The 21,222-nt window shown below is 44.3% G+C and overlaps 2 protein-coding genes across 3 annotated transcripts in view; both read right to left on the minus strand.

The window, feature by feature from the left end:
- Positions 1-1,475: 1,475 nt before the first annotated feature.
- EIF3G (eukaryotic translation initiation factor 3 subunit G) lies at positions 1,476-7,781 on the minus strand. Its single transcript, XM_063294301.1, has 11 exons — positions 7,665-7,781; positions 5,915-5,961; positions 5,149-5,253; positions 4,960-5,048; positions 4,440-4,499; positions 3,727-3,831; positions 3,063-3,252; positions 2,871-2,978; positions 2,595-2,731; positions 2,387-2,493; positions 1,476-1,590 (listed from the first exon to the last, which is right to left on the minus strand). Exons 1-11 carry the CDS (start codon positions 7,682-7,684, stop codon positions 1,575-1,577), a joined length of 984 nt encoding a protein of 327 aa, XP_063150371.1. The 5' UTR covers positions 7,685-7,781; the 3' UTR covers positions 1,476-1,574.
- A 4,982-nt stretch (positions 7,782-12,763) lies between these two features.
- Positions 12,764-21,222, minus strand: part of DNMT1 (DNA methyltransferase 1) — a 40,645-nt gene continuing 32,186 nt past the window's right edge. For both annotated transcript variants that reach the window (XM_063294303.1, XM_063294304.1), the window contains exons 24-34: positions 21,124-21,214; positions 20,325-20,459; positions 19,851-20,133; positions 19,198-19,339; positions 18,054-18,220; positions 17,611-17,788; positions 16,771-16,966; positions 15,926-16,089; positions 15,253-15,369; positions 13,728-13,818; positions 12,764-13,262 (exon numbers count right to left, since the gene is read on the minus strand). In XM_063294303.1, coding sequence (XP_063150373.1) covers positions 13,225-13,262; positions 13,728-13,818; positions 15,253-15,369; positions 15,926-16,089; positions 16,771-16,966; positions 17,611-17,788; positions 18,054-18,220; positions 19,198-19,339; positions 19,851-20,133; positions 20,325-20,459; positions 21,124-21,214 — 1,602 coding nt within the window. In that variant the 3' untranslated portion in view covers positions 12,764-13,224. The remainder of the gene's footprint in view (positions 13,263-13,727; positions 13,819-15,252; positions 15,370-15,925; positions 16,090-16,770; positions 16,967-17,610; positions 17,789-18,053; positions 18,221-19,197; positions 19,340-19,850; positions 20,134-20,324; positions 20,460-21,123; positions 21,215-21,222) is intronic.

Genomic DNA, 21,222 nt, shown 5'->3' on the forward strand with positions numbered 1-21,222 from the left:
AAAACTACTTATCCATTGGTTTCAAAATCCTTATTGTGTTAACTAGAAAGGAGAATCACTCTGCTTAACTATAGTCAAGTAATACTATAGAGGAACTACTGCCAAAGTTAAGGAGATAGCATATGCATTCATATGAATCAGTTGAGTAATTTAACTTGTCATGTGAACAAGTCTGATAGCTTGTGCCTATTGGCTTTGGAGTCTGGACTGTTCCTCATGAGTAGTGCTTCCTCTAAGGCCATTATTTATGCAATCCAACCCATCACAACATTGTGTGTTGAAGTAGCACAAAATGAAGGCACTGGTTTTGGTTTGGTAGCCCATTTCCTAGATTCCTTTTCCTTTTTTATAAGAATTTTATTAAGCTTAAGACAAAGAGAAAAACTACAAAAGGCAAAAAACTACAAAAAGAAAAAAAACTAAAAAAAGTGTGAAACACAAGAAAAAAGAATTTTAAAGATTACATACTAAGGTGACTTTCGGCTTTCAACAAGAATATACAGCAACTTCCATAATCAATCCCTTACTCTATATAAACCAAGATCACATTATTTCTATAAATCCTTCCATCAGCACATATACAAATCACTAATGCACTTGCTCCTTCCCCTTATAAAAATACACACACACACACACACACACACATTTCTAAATCAACTTCCCTCCTCCATAAGACAACATCCATTTAAATATTTTAAATTAAAATAATTATTTTATTATTTAAAAAAAGGGGGGAAAAAACCCCAATCAGGTTTGTGCAGGCAAAATAGGAGCCTTGTCAAAACTCATTCTGGGCATTGTTTTTTCTACACAAGCCCCCACAAATAGCTGTTTGAGAACCGCTGGTGTTACACTGATTAAACTGCAATTATTAATAGTCTATTCCTTGCCCAAACCGTACTCTAATAAAATCATTGGTTTTATTCACTGGAGGGGAGGGGGACAAGTTCATCAATCATTTTAGGGGGAAGTTGGTTGCCAAGCTGCCATGTAACTCGATCTTTCTTTGCTGCAATAGACTAATACAGCTGCAATCAATATAATTGTTCAGAAGTGTAGCAGCTGGTCATCCAAGGCAGGAATGATTAACATATACAGCAAACAAAATAAACCAGACCCTATTTTACAGTTAGGAGGTAAAAAGGAATTTTTAGGGATCGATAAAGCTGGGGATTCAAGAAGGAGCTTCTGACTTAACAGGGAGTGAAAAAGCAGAGGGCCAGGGAACTGGCAGTGAATAAAAACCAGGCATGGTGACATTTACTGAGCAGTTTAAACAAGACGTTGTCTCCTCCTTTGTCTATCCTACCCCTTGACCCCCCGAAACGGTCCAGAATTAATTAATAAGAAGGCAGCTTCTATCCGTTGCATTAACATTAGAATATAAGGCAAAAAGACGCAGAGGTTCTCAGGTAAAAGGGGGAGAAGGCACGAGAGTCAGGACTCTGCATCATGATACAGCCGGACACAGCACGGACAAGGCGCCAATGAATTTTTATTAGAGACCAGTATCTCCAGTTAACAACAGAACTGGGTTATTTCCAGAGCCAAAAACAAAGGCAGGACAGAAGGTCTCAGTTGGTGGAAGGTCTGTGGGGAAAGAAAAGAGCTCGTAGTATTCTAACAGGCAAGAGCAAATAATAACCTACACGAATGGAAATGCAGTGCCCAGCGCAGAACTTGGGAGAATCTCCTTTTTCACACTTAAAAGCCACTGCTTGGCCTCTGATGACAAAAACCCTGAAAGCACAAGGGCAGCTTCTGCCGCCGTGTGCGTAGAGCTAAGACTTACTGCAATGACTTGTTTTCAACATACTAAATTAAAATTAGTTTCTAACCTTGGCAAAGGCAGAAACACGTCCAAAGGGCAGTGGAGGGCTGGCCACAGCAGCACTGAATTAATTTTGCAGAAGAAACCTCATGCAATTAGAGGTCCCAGAAGAAATCTCTGGAGTTTTAATCCCCACTTTAAGATCAACGTATGATCCATGGGTGATTGATGGTATGGATGTCACTGCCCTTTAAAAAAATGGCTGGAAACTCACAGAAATTTGGGCATTCTCAAAAATGTTTTTTGCAACATTTAAAAAAAAACATTTTTATTTAATTCTAGAGTCCTGCAGATGCCATCTTGGGGACAGGGGGAGGAGGGGCACAGACAGAGTTTTGCAGCGGCTTCTACGACTGTCCACAAAGCTTGATGATAGAACGTTCCAAATAAAAGAGTCAGGGGCTGCTGTCTTAAACTCTGAAGTGTAATGTTACCACTGCGCCAAGCACAACGTCAGGCGTTACCTCGAAAAACTAGTTAACTTGCCTCTGTAGAGACACTCAGAAAGCGAAAATTAAGGGCAGATGTGCTCCAGAGCATCAGACTTTTACTTACTTGGCCCATTCCACATTTAGGATCAGGTGATCGTAGCCAAAGCCAGACACGCCTGCAATGGCCCTGGCAGCGTCCTCACGGCGGTGAAAGCTGATGAAGGCAAAGCCCTGAAGGAAAGCAACAGGAAGAGTGAAAAGCAGAAGCAAACGAGGGAGAGAACCGTGCTCCTAGCTGGCTCTTTCTCCCATCTCAATTACCCATCCCTTACCTTGGATTGGCCAGTAGTTTTGTCCTTGGCCAGGTAAATGCGGGAGATGGACCCAAAAGGACGGAAGAGCTCCTGAAGGTCGGTCTCCCGGGTGTCCTCAGACAGATTGGTGACACGGATGGTGGCGTTGTCATCAGCTGTGGGGGTGGGGGCGAAAAGACAGGGGAGATGACTGCTGGCAGAAGTTGAAGGGCTGGATGCTGGTGCAAGATGCCAGCACACATTGCAGTTAGGACACAGCAGATGTAGACCCAACTTCCCTTTGCAGAAACCCACCTCTGCGATTTGGCTGCATGGATTCCCCTCTGCGACTGGCTCCGTCTCTCAGGCTGGGTGGGACGTACTTCCCCGTCTTGCTCTGCTGAGCCTGAACAGGCTCTGGCTCTGGAAGCAAGAAAGATGTGGCTTAAGCAAAAGTCAGAACACAGCTGCCCTTGCACCACTGCCCCTGTCCTTTCCAACTCTCACCTCCAGGGAGCTTCTCCTTCTCGCCTGTGGAAAGACCCAGCTGCTCAGCCAGCTCCTTCTGCATGGGCCCCAGAGTGTCCTTATAAGGGCAGCGAGTGGTCCAGTGATCGCCCTTGCAGATACGGCATGACACAATCTTCTGCCCTTTCAGCTTGTTCATGGGGTCTTCCTCCTCCTGGCAATTCAAGTCCTGGAAAAGGCAGATGATGGAGTGCATGGCGAAGTGACTAAAAGCTTGTCTGACTCCCCCTCCCTTTCCTGAGTCCATACAAATGTCTCCCTATCTGCCACACCTGCCTTGCTTCGCATATGTCCGAATGTGAAGAGGCATAGCTAGTAGCAGCTATGCAGAACATGCAAAAGGAATGACCCTCTCTCTCTCTAACCCAGTGTTTCTCAACTGTGGCAACTTTAAGCTGTGGGAACTTCAACTCCCAGAATTCCCCAGCCAGCATTGCTGGCTGGGGATTCTGGGAGGTGAAGTCCCCAGAGTTTAAAGTTGCTAAGGTTAAGAAACACTGCTCTAACCACTGCTCTAACCAGCCCCAGCCACTATAATTTTTAGGGCAAGCAGGCACTCTCAAGAGGTACTGTAATGGCAACTGCCAGAATTCCAGGGAAACATTACTACAGAATGATTGATTTCCTGCCTGCTGCTACTCACCTCCTTGCTGGTGATGAAAGTCATAAAGACATCATCACTCACAGTAGTAGTAGCCACATTTGGGCCAGGGGCATCAAATTCAGAGTTGCCAAATTTCTTCCAGTTCTAAGGAGAAGAACAAAAACATTGAATAATGACTTCCCCCTCATTTGTGATCCTGAAAACTGGGGAGAAAAATGCATCATGAAAGGACTTGAAGGACCCACAGGTTGCATTCTTGATTCCTCAGCCAGCAGATTCCACTTTCAGAGCAAATGGCTTGGAACTGGGTGGGAGGACTGAAATCTAACTATTTGCAAAGCAACGTAACAAACAAATCAGACTAATGTAAGAACATTGCAAATACATCCCATAATGTCACTTGCCTGTGAACAAGAGGACAGCCAAATGACTTCGTAATACAACTTTTAACTGTTGTATTATATTGTTTTTTGTTTGATTGTTTTTCTGTACGCCACCCAGAGTCACAAATGTGAGATAGGCAGCTATATAAATTTAATAAATACAATAAAATAATACAATAAAATAAAAATTTAAATAAAAATTTAAATAAAGGCCTTCCCTGGAAAACAGAACTAGGGACACATTGTGCAAACCACAAAGCAGGGCTTGCATAGCATTGAAAGTCACAGGAGAGGATTCTTATGTATTTTAGTAGTCCATCCTGAAGAGTCAAGGAGGCAAAAGCCATGTTCATCTCTTAAAGGACTCACCTTTCGCCTTGCCACAGCCTTGGAGGCCTTCCGCGTCTCAATTCTAAAGGTGCGGATGATCTGCGAAAGGACAGCAACGCATCACACAGTGCTCATGCAGGAATTAGAAGAAACAGGAATAGTCTGTAGGGCCGCCAATAATTCTGCACATGACTTTATGGTTGACCATGTGATCGATAGGCTTAAAGTGTTAGCAGCCTGTACCCCAAAGCCTATTTCCCTGTGTCTGCAGAACAGAACCATGAGGAAAGGAAGAGGAAAAAGTCAAGCAGTCTCAGCATCTTCAAACCAGGAGAGAATAAGCAGGAAGCATGGAAAGCTAGTCCTGCTACAGGACACTAAAACAACACAGTATATGGGGAAGAATTTCTCCTCTTCGCTAAAGAAAGGCAACTAGAGATGAAAACAGAGGTCAGTCTCATAGACCTTACTAGATACCAAAGAATGAATAAAGAGACCTCTGTGAGACTGGGAACGGGGAAGATGAAGGAGACACCCCACAATCCTGCCCTCCACTCACCTTCACCTTACGGCCATCCTCCTCTTCTCTGTACTCAGTCACGGTCTTAATGTTTCCATTCACAACTTCTTTGGGAGGTGGGAGGGGCTCTGCAAAAGGAGTGGCGGAAGTTACAAAGGTTGTTTGGGGTCCTGGAGACACCTCATGCACTGCTTCCTCCTGAAATTCAGGTACAAATCTAGCTCCTACCTCCTTTTACAAGCTCTGGCTCGATGGTCACACTTACACCTTCATTTTCGCTCAACACACCTGTCAAGGGAATATCTTTGAGCAGATCACTGGTAATGCATTTATCTGTGATGGAAAAGTATAGAGAGGTCAGCTGCTATATACCCACAAAATTCTTTGTAACAGCAAAATTAGATGGGCAAGGACTTACCAATTTGGAAGCAAAGAAGTCTCATTCAAAATAAATTACATATTTCTCTAAGTACATAAAATTATACAGTTCTACAATATTTTAAAAGCCCAAAATACAGCCAATATAGTGTACTTTCAGGACTGCATGTGCATTAGAGCTGATGTTTCCTACTGTTCAACTTCACTGTTACCTACTGAAATGTACTGCTTGTCAAATTAACTTATCCAGAAATAAAACAGCATTATCAGCCTTACAATGCTGTTAGGGAATAAAATCAGGAGAATTGTCCATATAAACTGTCTGCAGGATGTAAATGCAAAAACAAACAAATAGTAATGGAAACACGCAAGGAGACTGAACTTATGAAGGACTGAAAAACGTTGGGATTTATATAACTTGTTCAACACAATCAGGTAGCTTTCAAAGTAAATTCATACCAGTGACATTTTCTTGACACTGCTCCTTACTGAGATCTGGGCATAAGATTTCCAAAGGGACAGATGGAGAGATTTTGTGAGATAAAACCCACCGTGGAAGCGCGGAGCTACTCTTGACTAAACAAAGAGCTATTTAAATGCACATTAAATCTCTCACCATCATCTCCTTCTTCTTCCACTTGGTCTGCCCAACTGGGCTTGGAGCTAAAACAGATAAAAACACCAAGTTAAGGAACTGATCTCAATTTCCATAAATATGCGTGTCCTCCTTCAATCTCATAATTCTGGGAGCTGGTCTTCTCAAATGTAGTACTTTTTTATTACCCAATATTACAATATGCTCTTGATTCCATTCTAACTCTTTTCCACCAAATTCACACTTCCTTCTTGAGATAGCAAGAAATAAAGACATTTCCAATCAGGCTTTAGACTGCACTATAATGGTAATTCCAGCCTTAAAGTTTTTTTTTTTCAGGTGGTTAATCAAAATATCTATTTTGGTGAACAGCTGTTATTTTCTCTTTTCCCACAATTTCTGGCAGAGAAATCATCCAGATGACAGCAAGTTATAAGATACAGGACTAAAGTTCTGGCTTAGCTGAGCCAGGATGGTGTAGTGGCTAAAGTGAGTTCTAGTCCCGCCTTAGGCATGAAAACTGGCTGGGTAACTGTGGGCCAGCCACTCTCTCTCAGCCCAAACCACCTCACAGGGTTGTTCTGGGGAAAATATGAGGCAGAAGTATTAGGTATGTTCACTGCCATGAGTTATATATATAAAAAGGTGGGATAAAAATCTAAAAATAACAACATACCCACTGTCAGTGGATCTTCTGAACTGACGACTTCCACATCCTCCAACCCATTCACACAATTACCACTTAAGCTTTCTATCCCCATTCCAATTGTTCTATTATTTCCTTCTGAAAACGCATCTTATTCTGATCAGATGCCATTATTTATTTATTTTATTTTACTTTCTATCCTGCCTTTATTATTTTTATAAAAACTCAAGGCGGTGAACATACCTAATATTCCTTAACCACTGGACCAAACTGGTCTACTGTACACTGTAGACACTGCACAGAAACACTTTTCAGTGCATAATTTGGGCTGGACTATTAATAATCTACAGGTGGGAGATTATACTATTGTGTAGAACAGTACACAGGAAAAAAATTAGTTGGGTTGGGAAGAGGCTTCCTCCTTAGCTCCTGCATTTGAACATGGAGGTTGGTGTGTTTTTCTGGTGATACCACAGTTTATCGTGGGAACCGCCTCCCCACAAACGAAGTGGAACCACCCAGTCGAAGGTTTAGCTATTCTCAGTGAAAATGGGGTCAAGATCGCCAGCCCGCCTCCTTTCCCAGCACGGCTTCTTCCTCAATCATTGCATCTCCTACCCAGTGTACACCCGTGGGAATTCATGGCAGGCTTTACATAGTTACTTTCTCTCTCTCTCTAATGTTTTGTCTATATCATTGTAACAGCAAGCCACAAAAATGTTTAGAAAACGTTCAAAGCAGATGCAGCATTAATTTTGAGGCGAGAGAAAGCTTCCTCGAAACGCCTTGGATTGACTTTTTGTCCCCTGCTTGGCTCTCGTCTTGACTGCTGCGCAATGGCGCGCGAGGAGTGGAGGCCCAACTCTGCCCAAAGTTGGCATCCTACTCTTGCACGCTCGCAGAGCAAGACATAAATGCCGGAGGCGCATCCAGCTGAATTCACTCACACACACATATACTTCTGGGTGCATATACTTTTCGAATATCAGTCGACTGAACCTTAACATGTACACGTGTGCGCCTCTCCCCCTCCTTCCCCAGGGCCTCCCTCTCCTGTCATGCCCACGCAGCACGTGCCCCCTTCTCCGTTACACCTCAATCCCACCCCGCGCTGGCTTTTCTCACTCGTAGTCGCCGGTTGGCATCGTCGCCGGTGGAGAAGCAGCAACCGGAGCCAAACAACTCAGGCCTGACTCGAGGGCAGGAAGTGAGTGCCACAACGCATAGGCGTGACGCACAGAAGAGAGCGCCGCCAGAGACGCGAAGCATCCTGGGAGATGTAGTTTTGTTGCTCAACACAAGCGGAAGTGTACCCAGCCTCGCCTGCCGTTTCAGACACGTGACAGGAGGGAAGATTGTAGGATTAGTGTTTGGATGCCATTATACGTTAAAAAAAAAGGCTAGAAAGTTAGTATAGCAAGAAGAGAGAGAATTTTTTCCCCAATACAGTGTTTTCTCTATTTTCAGCGTGGTTTCTACAATGATGCATTTTTTCCCCAAAAGAGCAGCTGCCGTTTGCTATCTGAAAGTGTACCATCTCGATCTGTTATCTTACGCCATTACAGACGTAGGTCAGAATGAACAACGCCCTTTCGAGTTGTGTTGCTCGAAGAACAGAGACCATTAGGGCCCTTTTCACAGACAACATAGTAGCAAGCTTTGGTTTATAAATGAGAGTAATATCGTCACTGGGAATAGCCAGTTTGGTCTAGCGGTTAAGGCAATGGGCTAGCAACCAGGAGACAGTGTCCTAGTTCTGCCTGAGGCATGAAAGCCGGCTGGGTGACTTTGGGCCAGTCCCTCTTTCTCACCCAACTCACCTCACAGGGTGGTGGTTGTGGGGGAAATAGGAGGAGGAAGGAGTATTAGGTATGTTTACTGTCTTGAGTTATTTATAAAAAAATAGTAATGGTGGGATGGAAAATAAATAAATAGCTCAAAATATTAGTTCCCTGTATTAATACTTCTGCATAATACATATTTTAACCAACACATACTAATTTGCCCCACCCTAATGTGATTTTTATTATTTTTATAGATGTCCAACCCGAGATTTTTTAAAAAGGTGCATTACTGCCTTTGAAAGAACATATTACTCAGTTCAGTGGGGCTTCTTTTGAATATATGCATAGAAAATTGTGGCATTACCACTGGACTCTGCTACAAAATCCTGTACATGACTTAAGATTGCAGTGCTCATTTTTGGTTCTGGAGTAAGGAGGTATTATATACTGCTCACATAGTAGCTCGATTTACACATCATTTAACAACCATAATGCAATTTTATTTAAGTTTTGGTTAGGCCAGTTGGGTAAATTCAGCCATTGTGGTTTATTAACCATGGCTTATAGTTTAGTATGTTGCGCAGACCTAGGAAGTTGTAGTTTATTGGATATGTTAAGGTTAAACTGACTCAACATGATGCATAAACTAGTTCTCCTTAATCCCAACTCTGTTCTCCAGGCCCCTATGTGCAGCTCCAGTGCCCTGTCATCAATCTCTCAGTATCCTGGACTTTCAACAGCTGTTGCTATTAAATACATGGTTGGCCTGTAATAAAGCTCCCCTCATCCACAATGTAATAATGAATGAGAGGGTTGACCTAGTGTATATTATCAAGACCTGGCTGATCACACAGAGGTGACTCTTCTTTCAGAAATGTGCCCACCTGGATTTTGAGGATGAAACCAAAACAATGGTTGTTTTCAGAAATGTTGCTCCACAGATAGCTGGTTATGAGATTCTAGCAGTGAGATTAGGCCATAGGAATCGGATGGGACTGTTGCCACTATAGCAGTCTTCCTGTTTCATAGTAGCATCCCTACCTGAGCTCCTTCAGGCCACGTCTGGGTTGACACTGGAGTTTCCCAAACTAATGCTACTGGAGAAGTTTGATCTGCCATCTCTGGGCAAATTTGGAGGCGGCTCAGAAGTTCATGGCTGCCATGAAAAACTTAAACCTGACTCAGATGGTTTATGGGGCCAATTTACAGCAGTGGCCACACATTTTTTTTTCTTTTGGTGCCTTCAAGTCAGTGTTGACTCTTGGTGACTGTCTGGACAAGTCCCTGCAATTTTCTTGGCAAGATTTCAGAAGTACCTTGTCATTGCCTTCTTCCTAGGGTTGAGACACAATGACTGGCCCAAAGTCACCTAGCTGGCTTTGTGCCTAAGGTGGAACTAGAACTCTGTCTCCTGGTTTCTAGCCCGGTGCCTTAATAACTACACCGAACTGGCTCTCACACATTAGACCTGATTTTTTTCTCAGGGCAGTGGAAGATTTGGAATTGGGAGATTATCACCATCAATCCCTTGCTGTGGTTGACCACTCTCTGTTAATTCTGCAATCACTTCTTTCTGCAAGGAGGAAACACCTATTAAATTGGTCCATCCCATAGGCTTGATGGACCCTGTTAAGTTTCAAAAGGAGCTTGGGGTTTTTTCTAAGGCTTTGATGCATAGTTTGTATGAAATCATCATTGCTGTCTGGACCAAGGGGACAGCCATGGTCTTGGATCAAACTGTGCCTGTGCAGCTTCTCTCTGTCCATAGATCCCAGAGAATTCCTTGGTTCTCTGAAGATGAAATGATAGAAGACACACGTAAAATGCCGCTGAAGGGAAACAAAGAGTGAATCTGATCAATCATGGATAGCATCCTTTCTTAAAGACTACCTCATGGCAATAAGGTGGCAAAATATAATTATTTTTCTGCTCTTATTACATCCAGAGATAGCTGTGCAGCAGCCTTCAGAATAAACAAATCTCTTCTAATTGAAGAGGGACCAAAGGAACATCTGCAAGGCTGCAAGTCTAAGCATCTGTTGGATAAAAGTGCTTGGATTTCCTCAGTCAGACTCCAGTTGTGCAGGTCCCTAGGAGACTGGTGATGTCATGAGTACTGATGGCGAGCAGGAGGGGGCCTCTATCCAGGGGGGAAAACGCATGCGTAGTACTGAGGAATTAAGCAGCCATTCAGAGAGACACAGATCAGACCCGCCTTAACTTTTGGGGTTTATCTGTCTGGGCTTTTCCCACGCTTCTTCAGTTTGTTAGGATTTTCTGTCTTATGTAGCAGTAATAAACACTAGAGACCTATTCCTCGTCTCAGCGTGATTCCTGTTAGGACAGGTGCATGGTCCAGTGTGATTACTTGGGTTGAGTTTGAACTCATTAGTCAAGAGGGAGTGGACAGGATCCTCAGTACTGTTAAGTGCAGCCAACTATATATTAGATCCATGTCTCTCCTGATTGGTTAATGCTTCCTGGGAGACAACATGTAGTTGGATCCAAGTGACGGTAAATGCTTCCTTGAGGGAGTGGTACCTCCAGCTCCTAAAGAGGCTATGGTCTGTCCCCTTCTCAAGACAGACTTCCTTTCCCTCTTTGGGGAGACAGGATGAAAACTGTCCAGCATATATAGCTACAAGAGGATCTTTTGAGGAAGACTGTCAGCTTGCAGCTACAGAGGGCCCTGGATGAAACAGATTATCTGGGCCCCTTCCAGTTAGATTTCAGGTTGGAATTCAGCACTGAGACAGCACAGATCACACTTGTAGACGACCCCTGGAAAGACCAGGATGGAGGTAGTGCATCCACTGTAGCCATTCTTTGTCTCTCAGTGGTTTTTGATACCATCAATCATAGTATCCTTCTGAACTGACTTAGAGGTTTAGGACTGGGAGATATGGTGTTATATTGCTTCTCCTTCCTCCATGGCCCTTTCCAGTTGGAGTTGGTAGAGGAGAGATCAAGTCCAAGGCCCATGCATTGCAGAGCTCCCCAGGGCTTTACTCTGTGCTCATATTTAACATCTACATGCAATTGCTAGGTGAGGTCATCCATTAGAATGGGCGAAGGTATCATCAATATGCTGATGAAACCCAGTTATACATCTCCACCCTGGGCTGATCAAACAATGCCCTCACTATTCTTTTCCAGTGTCTGGAGACAGAGAGGGTCTGGATGAAGATTGACAGGCTTCAGTTCAATCATAGTAAGGCCAAGTGGTCGTAGGTTTTGGGTGCCCTTAGTCTGGGGATTCTCCACCTTTGGTCCTGGATGGGGTTCTACCCCCCCAGACAGAAGTGGTGTGCAATTCGTCTTGGATTCTCGGCTCCTGCTGGAAGAACAGGTGGCAGCCATGGCCGGAAGGGCCTTTGCAGAATCCCATCTTGTGTGCCACTTGTGCCTGTTCCTGGATCGGGAGGCCCTATTCATGGTCATTCATGCCCTAGTCACCTTCTGCTTAGACTACTGCAATGTGATCAACATAGGGCTGCCCTTGAAAATCTTCCAGAGGCTGCAATTGATCCAGAATCAGTGGCACAAGTAGTTATGGATGTACTGAGGTGTACCCATGGACAATTCCAGATGCTGGTTATTACCTATAAAAACCTTCACGGCACAGGGCCGGGTTACTTATGGGACTGCTTGTCTCCAATAGTCTACTTGGTCCCTGAGATCCACGTGCTTCAGGTCTCTTCCATAAACAGTGGCATCTAGTGGAATCCAGGAGGTGTGCTTTTTCTGTTCAAGCCCCTGCCCTATGGAACATCATTCCCCCTGATGTTCAGACAGCCCAAACCTTCTGGTCTTCCACACCTGGCTCTTCATCTATACTGGGCCCAACTGTGGGATGAGCCCATATAGAACATAAGCCCTTCAGTGAGATGGGCAACTCTGAATGCATACTCACTACTTCAGTAAAGAGCAGAAGAGAGGAGATGTTGCTGCAGGTGTGCCTTCACCGTTTAGCATTCCATTATCAATTTTCTGCAGGACTAATGGCTGTTTCACTGTAACCTGGATAATTGTTCAGGTCCAGATGTCAGGCCAAACTATGATTCTGATAAGCTAATCAAAATTGCTATGATTACAGCCTGTGGCTAAGATGCTATGCTAGCCACAATGGTTAGCATGGTTAAATATAGTTTAGCATGCTGTGCAAATCAGGTTGCAAAGTGTTATTTTTCTAGGAGCAACAGAGAACTGCTCTAGTGAGATACAGCAAAGGTTTTTAATAAATAACCAGACAATTTGATTTGTCCCAGTTAAGGTGATACAGGGATCAGAAAGGCTTGTCACTGTGAACAGAGTAAATGAGTAAGTACTGAACAGTCAGAAGATTGGTGTATCAGTGGTAGATCCCAGAGATAATGTTAGCCAAGTCATATACAACAAGAGAAAATCATTTGAAAAAAAAAATCAGGAATGGCCCTCTAATAATTTATAGGAGATTTATTTGAAGAAATATTACAACATATAAAAACTACATAAAGTATTATTTCCACTTGTATAAAGTGGTTGATTAGTTTTCAATACAATGCATAATAAAAACATCCTCCACTCCCCAACTCACACACGCACGCACGCACACACGCACACATATGGATAGGCACTGCACAGTTGATCATTTGAGAATGGCAGCGGGAACATTGAAACAGTTTCAGAATGTCAACCAAGTAGACAAACACTGTTCACAAATACAGGCTTGAAAGGAGAGAGACAAAACACATATGCACAAAAAAACCCTGAACAAACCAAAACCTCCAACAATTTTCAGTGTGTCCAGAGGTAAGAAAATAAACCAGGAAAATAACAGAAGAACATTAAAAATTATCAGTGCATGTTTGGGTGTTCAGGTGCTGGAGCTGAGGCGCAGCGGGAGATGGGCAATTTACAAATTAATTTGAAGTGTCCATCTTTTCCTGTTTGATGGCATCTGTAGAGGAACAAAACATCCCACAGCTAGATATTGAAAAAATGTAGCCACATTAAAGCTCTCACGGTCCTCTGAAAACAACTGATCTGTTTATCTCTCTCTTCTGCATTTGAAAGAAAATGGCCTCTTGCCTACAGGCTTCCCAAGTGCCACTGTGCACAGCAGCCGGGCATCTTTGTATGTACAGTACTTAGAAACTGTTAAGGCATTTCAGATGGTGGCCACCATGTTTCTTGTCTCCATGCCAGCACCCCTAAGACAGTGGACTGTTTGGACAAAGTTTACTTAGTAAACCTAACTGTGGGACTTGCTATAGGATGCTCAAAGGAGCTACAGTCCTAACCTATGCAGGACCAGATGGGGTTGTGTTACTTGCTTCGCCGCAGGTGCAAGACTGCTGGAGCACTTGAAATACAGAAATCAAGCATCCCTTCAAATAAGTTTGATGACATTCCAGTAACATACCTGTGGCATCCTCTTTCATTTTTGCCGACACACACAGTTTGATTTCTAGCCCGATGGCTTTTGCCAGAGGTGGAGGCACTGCATTTCCCACCTGCAGAACAGATCACAAGCAAGGGAGAAGAGCTGGCACACATACCATTCACGCCTGAAAAGTAGAAGACCTCATATGGCAAAGCCCTACTCTGGCTGCAGGGCCACTAAATGGAAGGAGTCTGCACTGTGAGCAAAGCTGGTCCTGAGGAAGATAGGAAACGTCCCTCTCCCCTTCATATTTCATTTCTTTGCATCAAAGCCCTGACATTTGCAAAGACCTACTGTTGATTGAGCGGTCATCTGTGACAGACACCAACACAGAGAGAGATGCTTTTACATCAAATACATTTTACTACATTTTATCAAATGTGTCCTAGCCTTGGCTATCAAGAGTACAAAAAATTGGAAAGCTCTTTTCATCAAATCTCAGATCGAATATTGTAATTCATAGGTCTCCCCTCACAAGCATATACTCTTCCTTGATGGATGCAGTGACAGTTGTTTCTTTCATATAGAGCCCTTCTCAATTTATCCCAATACACTTCAGAAAGCCATTTTCGTACTTTTTTACTTCTTTCCTTTTCTATTTTTTAGGTTTTTCCTAATGAAGAGTTCTGGACTGCTGGGTTGATCTTAATAAAGTTATAATCCAGCTATGGATCTTTTCCCACTTTTGAAGTGTCTTAGAAAATACTATGTTTAGCCAATTGGAGTGGAGTTTATCCCTAGAAGAAAAGGATTTTAAACAATCTGAACAACAAAGAATCTTTACTGAAATCTAGCAAAGTCACCAAATGTGACATTTCAGTATTCTCAGCCACTGATCTGGCTAGCTCAAAAGTTTTCAATCTTTTTTTTTCCCTATTTGAGTTCCTGTGGACAGTACTTGGGGGAAGGAGAATAATATAAACACCACCTACAATGATTCTGCACTCAAGTCCACAAGCTCCATCTTGGAGCTGAAAAGCTCATGGCTTTACCATCTACTATCCAGCTGAATTTTAGATGATCTCCTTCTCCTTCCCAATCTGTGTTAATCTGGTTGACCCTAATAAGGTTATGATCCAGTTATAGTCGCCTCTCCCCTTCCCTGCCATGGACCAGTTAAGCTGTGATACTAAAATACTGAAACCTTAAACACTTCACAAGTTCTTATAAGCTGTTCCAGCAAACATCACGTTTGATAAACATGAATCCTCTAAAAAGAAGTGCAAATGGAGGAGAGAAATTCACACTGTTGTCAGATCCTTTATTTTTTTCCCCCATGGTTGTTTTTTAGCACTAACTTGCAAGCAACTAAGTAAATTAACAGTAACAGAAAGGCATTCTCAAAACTGCAACAGGAGGAAAGTGGTCTTTTGCTGGGCACCATTTCTTTCAAATGCTATTAAGGGTTGGAGCAACAAAACAAGAGAGAGTTCAGATTCTAAAAAGCTACAGTGAACATTTTACATACAGAAATCCCCTCTAGGAAGGCTCTGTAGCCACCTACCTGTCTGTGCTTGTCCAGTATATTTCCAAAGAGTCTGTAAGTATCGGGGAATCCCTGGGACCGTGCACACTCCCGCACACTCACTACCCGGTGCTGTTCAGGGTGAAGCACACGACCCTGGAAAAAGGAGAAGAGAGCCACGGAAGTGGCCTTTTCCAGCTATGTGTTGAGGTCTAGTTGACTACCATGTTTGGGGCTATGGTTGACCCAGGGTGAATATGGGCCACTTATCATTTCTCAAGCACAGATACTGTGTCATCCTCCAGCTGCCCTCTGCCGAACTGGAAAGGCAACCTTTGCCTGTCTTTTCCTGCTACATGCCAAAAGCAGTGTTTTCCAACTTGTGCCAGCTTAAGTTGTGCTGTCTGCTTTGCGTGGCACACTTCATTTCATGTTAGGCAAACCCCTTCACTCCAATTGGTTTATGTGCACTGTGTCAGGAACACCTTTTTCCTCTGGTCACTGCATCCCATGGTCGTTTCATCCTGGACCGCTGGACCAACAAAAAAACTGCCCCCCCTTTTTTTAACAGGTTCACCAATGGAACATGGAATGCTGGGCTTGTTTTTTTTTAACAAGTTCATTGATGGAACCGGGCGGCCTTTTGGGAAAACACAAACAAAAAGCCCTGGGTGAAATTCACAAGAGTTCCATGCCCCTTTCCTTAACTCACCTGTTTCCCCATGGGCTCAGGATTGGTGACTGTTGTGCTGAAGAATCCGTCCCACTCTAACCTTCCGTACAAGCCTGCCCAATGGTTGTGCCGGTTCCCAGTGTGGGGCAGACACCAAGGGATCAAGGTGTTGAACTGCCGGTCTGCGGGATCACATGCCTTGCCTGGAGGGCATGGAATGGGATTCAGATTACCTTTCACTGAAAGTGTGGTTAGGGATTTCCTTTGACATTTCAGTCTGCTCTGCTTCATCAGAAGCAGGAATAGGGCTACCATGACTGGGGAACCCTTCCCCCACGGGGCGGAGGTGGCTGCAGTGGCATCCCAGATAAACGAGTAGCCCTAGACAAACACCAGCTCAGTCCCATTGCTTCAAGAAACTCCCTTGGACTTGCTAGCTCAGGTAAAAAATGGAACTGGATTGTGACTGTAGCAAGAGCTTGAAGGGATTTGGGAAGTAGGGCTCTCCCTCTCTGTTCTCACAAAATGGCATTCATTTTGGCCATGAGCATATGCAGTCACTTCTTGGCATCAAAAAGTGTGCTAGGATTAATAGCCTCTTTTAAAGCAGGATTGTTGGATGGGGTGTCCTGCTGAGATCCAACTTCCAAAGTACCAAATTAATTTGTGTTGACTAGAATGGGTTCAGTAGGCAGTGGCTGCCATATGAGATCAAAATCTCCGGAAGATTTTGAGAACATAGAGATCCAGTGAGATTTTGACCATCTGGATTCTTTTAAGAATGGCTTAAAATATTATTATTCTGTTTTGAAGGGCTAATGGCTGTATTCTATGGAAGACCTGTCAAAACCATCCTCTCTACCCAGAAAAGCCAGATGTTGTACCTTCAGCACAGGAGCAGACCCCCCGCAGAGCTCCTGTGCTGCTTCGTCCATTTTTCTTCTCATGGTGTGTATAGCGTAGCTTGCGGGTGGTTGTGCCATCAGAAAGGCGCACTTCAATGTTGGGCAGATCACGCCAATCTGAACCTGGGGCGAGTGGAATGTGCCTCATCCGTGCAGCTACCAATGCACTCATATCCTAGCAAGACAAAGCACAGAGTTACCCTGAGCACTTGGGTTGCCCCTTCCTTCCTCTGTTGGTAAGGATTGCACAGGTCAGACTATATATTAAATGCACTACCCTGGTGCATTTCCCAAGGGGGCACAAATGCCATTAAATTGTCATTAAATTAAGTAGAGGGAGGGACAACACAAGACATCTGGCAGTGGTTTGGGGGAAGAGAAACTGCCAGATGATTGTTCTGTTCCATTTTGGGTGATAAGACTCTGAAAAATTTCCTACAATTTTTCTTGCTGGTTAGGGTAGAGATGCTCTTTCTACCACCCAGCATGTGATGGGCGGCAGACCAATATGGCATTCAGCAAGAGGGGCAGTCCATCAAACCAAATACCCAATGACCCAATTTTCTTAAGTTCTGTACTGGCAATCAGTGCTCTTGCCACCCTGCCCTATGTCTTTTTCTAAGTTCTGGAGCAGAATTACTCCTCTATAACTAAAGATTGGAAACCTTTCCCTTGGGCTTCCTGGAAGTGATTGGATTTGCTTCAAATAATCCTTGAGTTTAGGAAACTCTGCCCTCAATGCACTACATTAAATAAGCCTCACTCCCCCCTTCCCCCCAGCAAGCCAGATAAAGACTATAAGAGCAGGTACTTCTTCACCTTACAGATATGATCTCTGAGGATGGGCTGATACTGGGAACCTCGAATTTGCCTCTGGAACCAGGATTGTGGCTCCCCATTGTAGGAGATTTCAAGTGCTGACGCTCCATTCCTGATCTCAGGAAGGTCAGACATAGTGTCCCGGACTGTGATGGTTCGGAATGGGCCTGAATAAGTCCTAGAGCATGTTGAAAGAACGTAACGTAAAGGATGATTGCTGTTCGATTCTCCCCTTTTTCTAAAATACGATGTAACTCCACAACAAACTCACAACAGCTTTCCAGATATGTTGGGACTGCAACTCTCCCAAATTCAGGATAATCTTTCATTTGTGTGGAAAAACAGACCACGGCCACGCGCTTACTTCTCTTGTAAGACTGTTGGCCCCATTCCCCAGCCCCCAACAAAAGCATCACTAGCTAAATCTGGGAGTTGGCAATCACCTGGTTATATTGCTAACAAACTTCTTATCATCCACCACCACGCTGAGCTGGCAGGCTCGGGGAGCAAAAACATGCAGGGGTTCAGGAAACATGGGAAGTTTCTCTCCGGGAGCTGCAGCCAACACAATTGCTCTCCTGCGTGTCTGAGCTACTCCATACTGCCCAGCCTAGATGAAGGAGGAAGAGAGGAGGTGGAGGAGGAGGAGGAGACAAGTTATTCTGGGGACTGGAGGAAAGTGATATATTTTTCTTAAAAAACAAACCAACAAACCATTTCTAACTTTTTACTAAAATGGTACACTAACCTCTATTCCTAGTGCCATAAAACATTAGTAAAAAATACTGAAGTTTTAAAACACCAGTCCACTCTGGGAAAATAAGATCTTCACCTGGCATCAAAAAGACCATGATATACATGCTAGGCAAGCTACTTGGGGAAAGACATTTCAGATACAGACCAGACCGGACCAAGGACTGTCAATAGAGAACAGCCAGATGTCCCAGGGGAGTTCACAAGCCAGACAATGGAATCAGCCTTCCTTAGCTTGTCCTCTGCAGCTGCTGATAGTTGAGCGCCCAGTCTGTATCCCAACCCCTAGGAAACTCTTTGAGGGCCAGTCTGGTGTATTGGTTGAAGATGCTGGACTAGAAGCAGGGGGGCCTGAGTTCTAGCCCTCCCTTAGGAACAAAAGCCAACTGGGTGGCCAGCACACTCTTGCAACCTTAGATTGGGAAGTTGAAAAACATCCTGGAAGAAGGTGAACTACCAAACCACTTCCAAAAATGTTGCCAAGAAAACTGCATGGACCTGTCCATGTAGTCATCTGGAGTCAAGATTGACTTGAAGGACCATGACAACAACCAGAAATTTCCTAGACCAGCTTTTTCAACCTAGTACTGTCCCGATACATGGAAGTTATCAGGCTGCAAAAGGATGATTTCAATCACCAGTTTTGCTACCCAAGAACCCCTGTACTAAAGAGGAAATATAGGAAAGAACTGCCACAAGATAACTTAATGGTTCTCAGTTTTTGTGGTGATTATTTAGCTCCAAATCTAGAGGAATCTTTCCCTTCACGTGAACCCGCAAAACACACATACACAGTTCACCATGATCCCAGCCTCAGTAAAAAGGCTGTCATACCTGCAGCACCCCAAAAGTGCACTGGTAACCCATCCGGACAAGGCACCGCAGGGTGAGCTTTAGCACCATAGAGCGCTTGAATGAGACAAAGTTCCTGACGTTCTCAAGTAGGAAGAACCTCGGCCTGTAGTAGTCACAGTAGCTGGAGAAGATAAGGACACTGTGGGTCAGCTGTGTTCTCTCTTGATCCCAGCAGCGGGCACACGTCCTCGCTCAAGAACTTGTGGCAACAGGCATAGTCCACACCCAGCAAGCCTTCCACAATCCCAAGAGAACCCCACACAGATCCAATCACATACATTCACTGGAGTAGTCCTTTCCCAAGTTGGTGCCCTCTACACCTACAGGACAACATTTCCCAGTATCCCAACTCACCATGGCCAACAGGATGTTTCTGGAGGGCACATTAGGCATTATCCTTGCCATCATAATACACACAGATTCAGCACCCACCATCACACCCTGTGCTTCTGCTATTCTGTGAAATTGTAGCTCTGATTTAGGGACCAGCTTACAGCAGCCTTGCCCAACCTCATCCCCACGAGCTGTAGTCTCAACACAGCTAGAAGGCAACAGGCTGGGGGGTGGGGGTGAAGTGGGATGAGGACCAGCTTAAGGAGAGTTGACAAAATGCAACCATTGACTTCGGTCACCTGAGGAAGGAAACAACCAGAGAGTTCTTGAACTTGGAGTAGGTGCGAGAATTGAAGCGGTTCATCCCACTGAAGCCTTGGCAAGGGGGGCCACCACAGAGCATCTCCACATCCCCCTTCTGTGGCAGCTTCTGGCCCAGGGAGTTAGTCTTCTCACCCGACATTACGAGCTTAAGCAGGACATTGCAGTCCTCTGTGAACACCGTGGTACTTGGATTGTTCAGGCGGAAGGCCTGCGCGGCTGGTTCCCACATCTCAATGGCCCAGAGAGTGTCTGAGACTCCTGATGTTGGCAAAATAGAACAAGAGGAGTTCATATTAGATGGCTTGCTTCCAAGACCCAGAAGAACACAAAAAAATTCCTTCCATTCCATAAACAGAACTGAAACCCTTGTTGAATCTACTTCTTGGCTATCAAAGTCATACAGTTATGCCCTTCCCCACCCACCCAACCGTTCTTCCAAATTGCCTTGCCTGCTTGGTGGAACCCTTCTGACAAGCCTCCACAACCAGAGAAGACATCCAGAGTACGTAATTTTGGGGGCTTCATCACAGCAGCTTCAGGCTCGCTGTATTCAGATGCTCCTGAAGATTTCCCTTTGCTTTTACCTGCATTGGGAGTGGGGAAAAGTGTATGTGTGTGTCTTTGCATCTTTGCATTAAGAATTGCTGCCTTGATTCCAAAGTAAGCATACCAGGACTTAGATTCTGGGTGGTGTACAACATTAAAAGCAATAGAAATAAAAGAAAACAAAATGAAAAGGAGAAAAGTACAATGCACTTCCCAGAAGAAAACATTCAACTACTATATGAAATCCTAAATGGGGCTCACCACCCATCCTAACCCAACATCTGGGGCAAAAGCCAAGTTTTCAAGGACTTTGTGAAGATAGTCAGGATGGGGGCTATACGGATCTTTTGGAGATGTTATTCGAGAGGGCAGGACCCCTGGCAGAGAAGGCCCACTTCCAGGCTTCCATCAGATGATGTGGTTTGATTGATGGGCCCAGAGCATGCTCAATCTGTCTGATTGTACAGAATGGGCAGAAACTGTTAGAGACAGACAGTCCCTCAGATACACGGGCTCTATGCCAAAGGAACCAGCACCTCGAATTGCACCCCAAAGCCTACTGGCCAGTTGCTAAAATCAGTTTTCTGTTCTGCAGGATTTGCACTGACCTGGTTCAGGATCTTATTTTTCTCCACAGGAGTGATATTGCTGGCCTTGGACAATACCGTGAAGACTTAAATTATTTGGCAACCAATCACTTACCTTTCCCTTTCCCTTTCCCCTTTCCTTTATTTCCAGAACTACGGGCATGATAAGGGGGGTCTTCAAAGCTTTTTGTTTTTGCATTATATGCCTGGAAAT

The sequence above is a fragment of the Candoia aspera genome, chromosome 2 (genome assembly GCF_035149785.1).
Source record: "Candoia aspera isolate rCanAsp1 chromosome 2, rCanAsp1.hap2, whole genome shotgun sequence".
NCBI lineage: Eukaryota > Metazoa > Chordata > Lepidosauria > Squamata > Boidae > Candoia > Candoia aspera.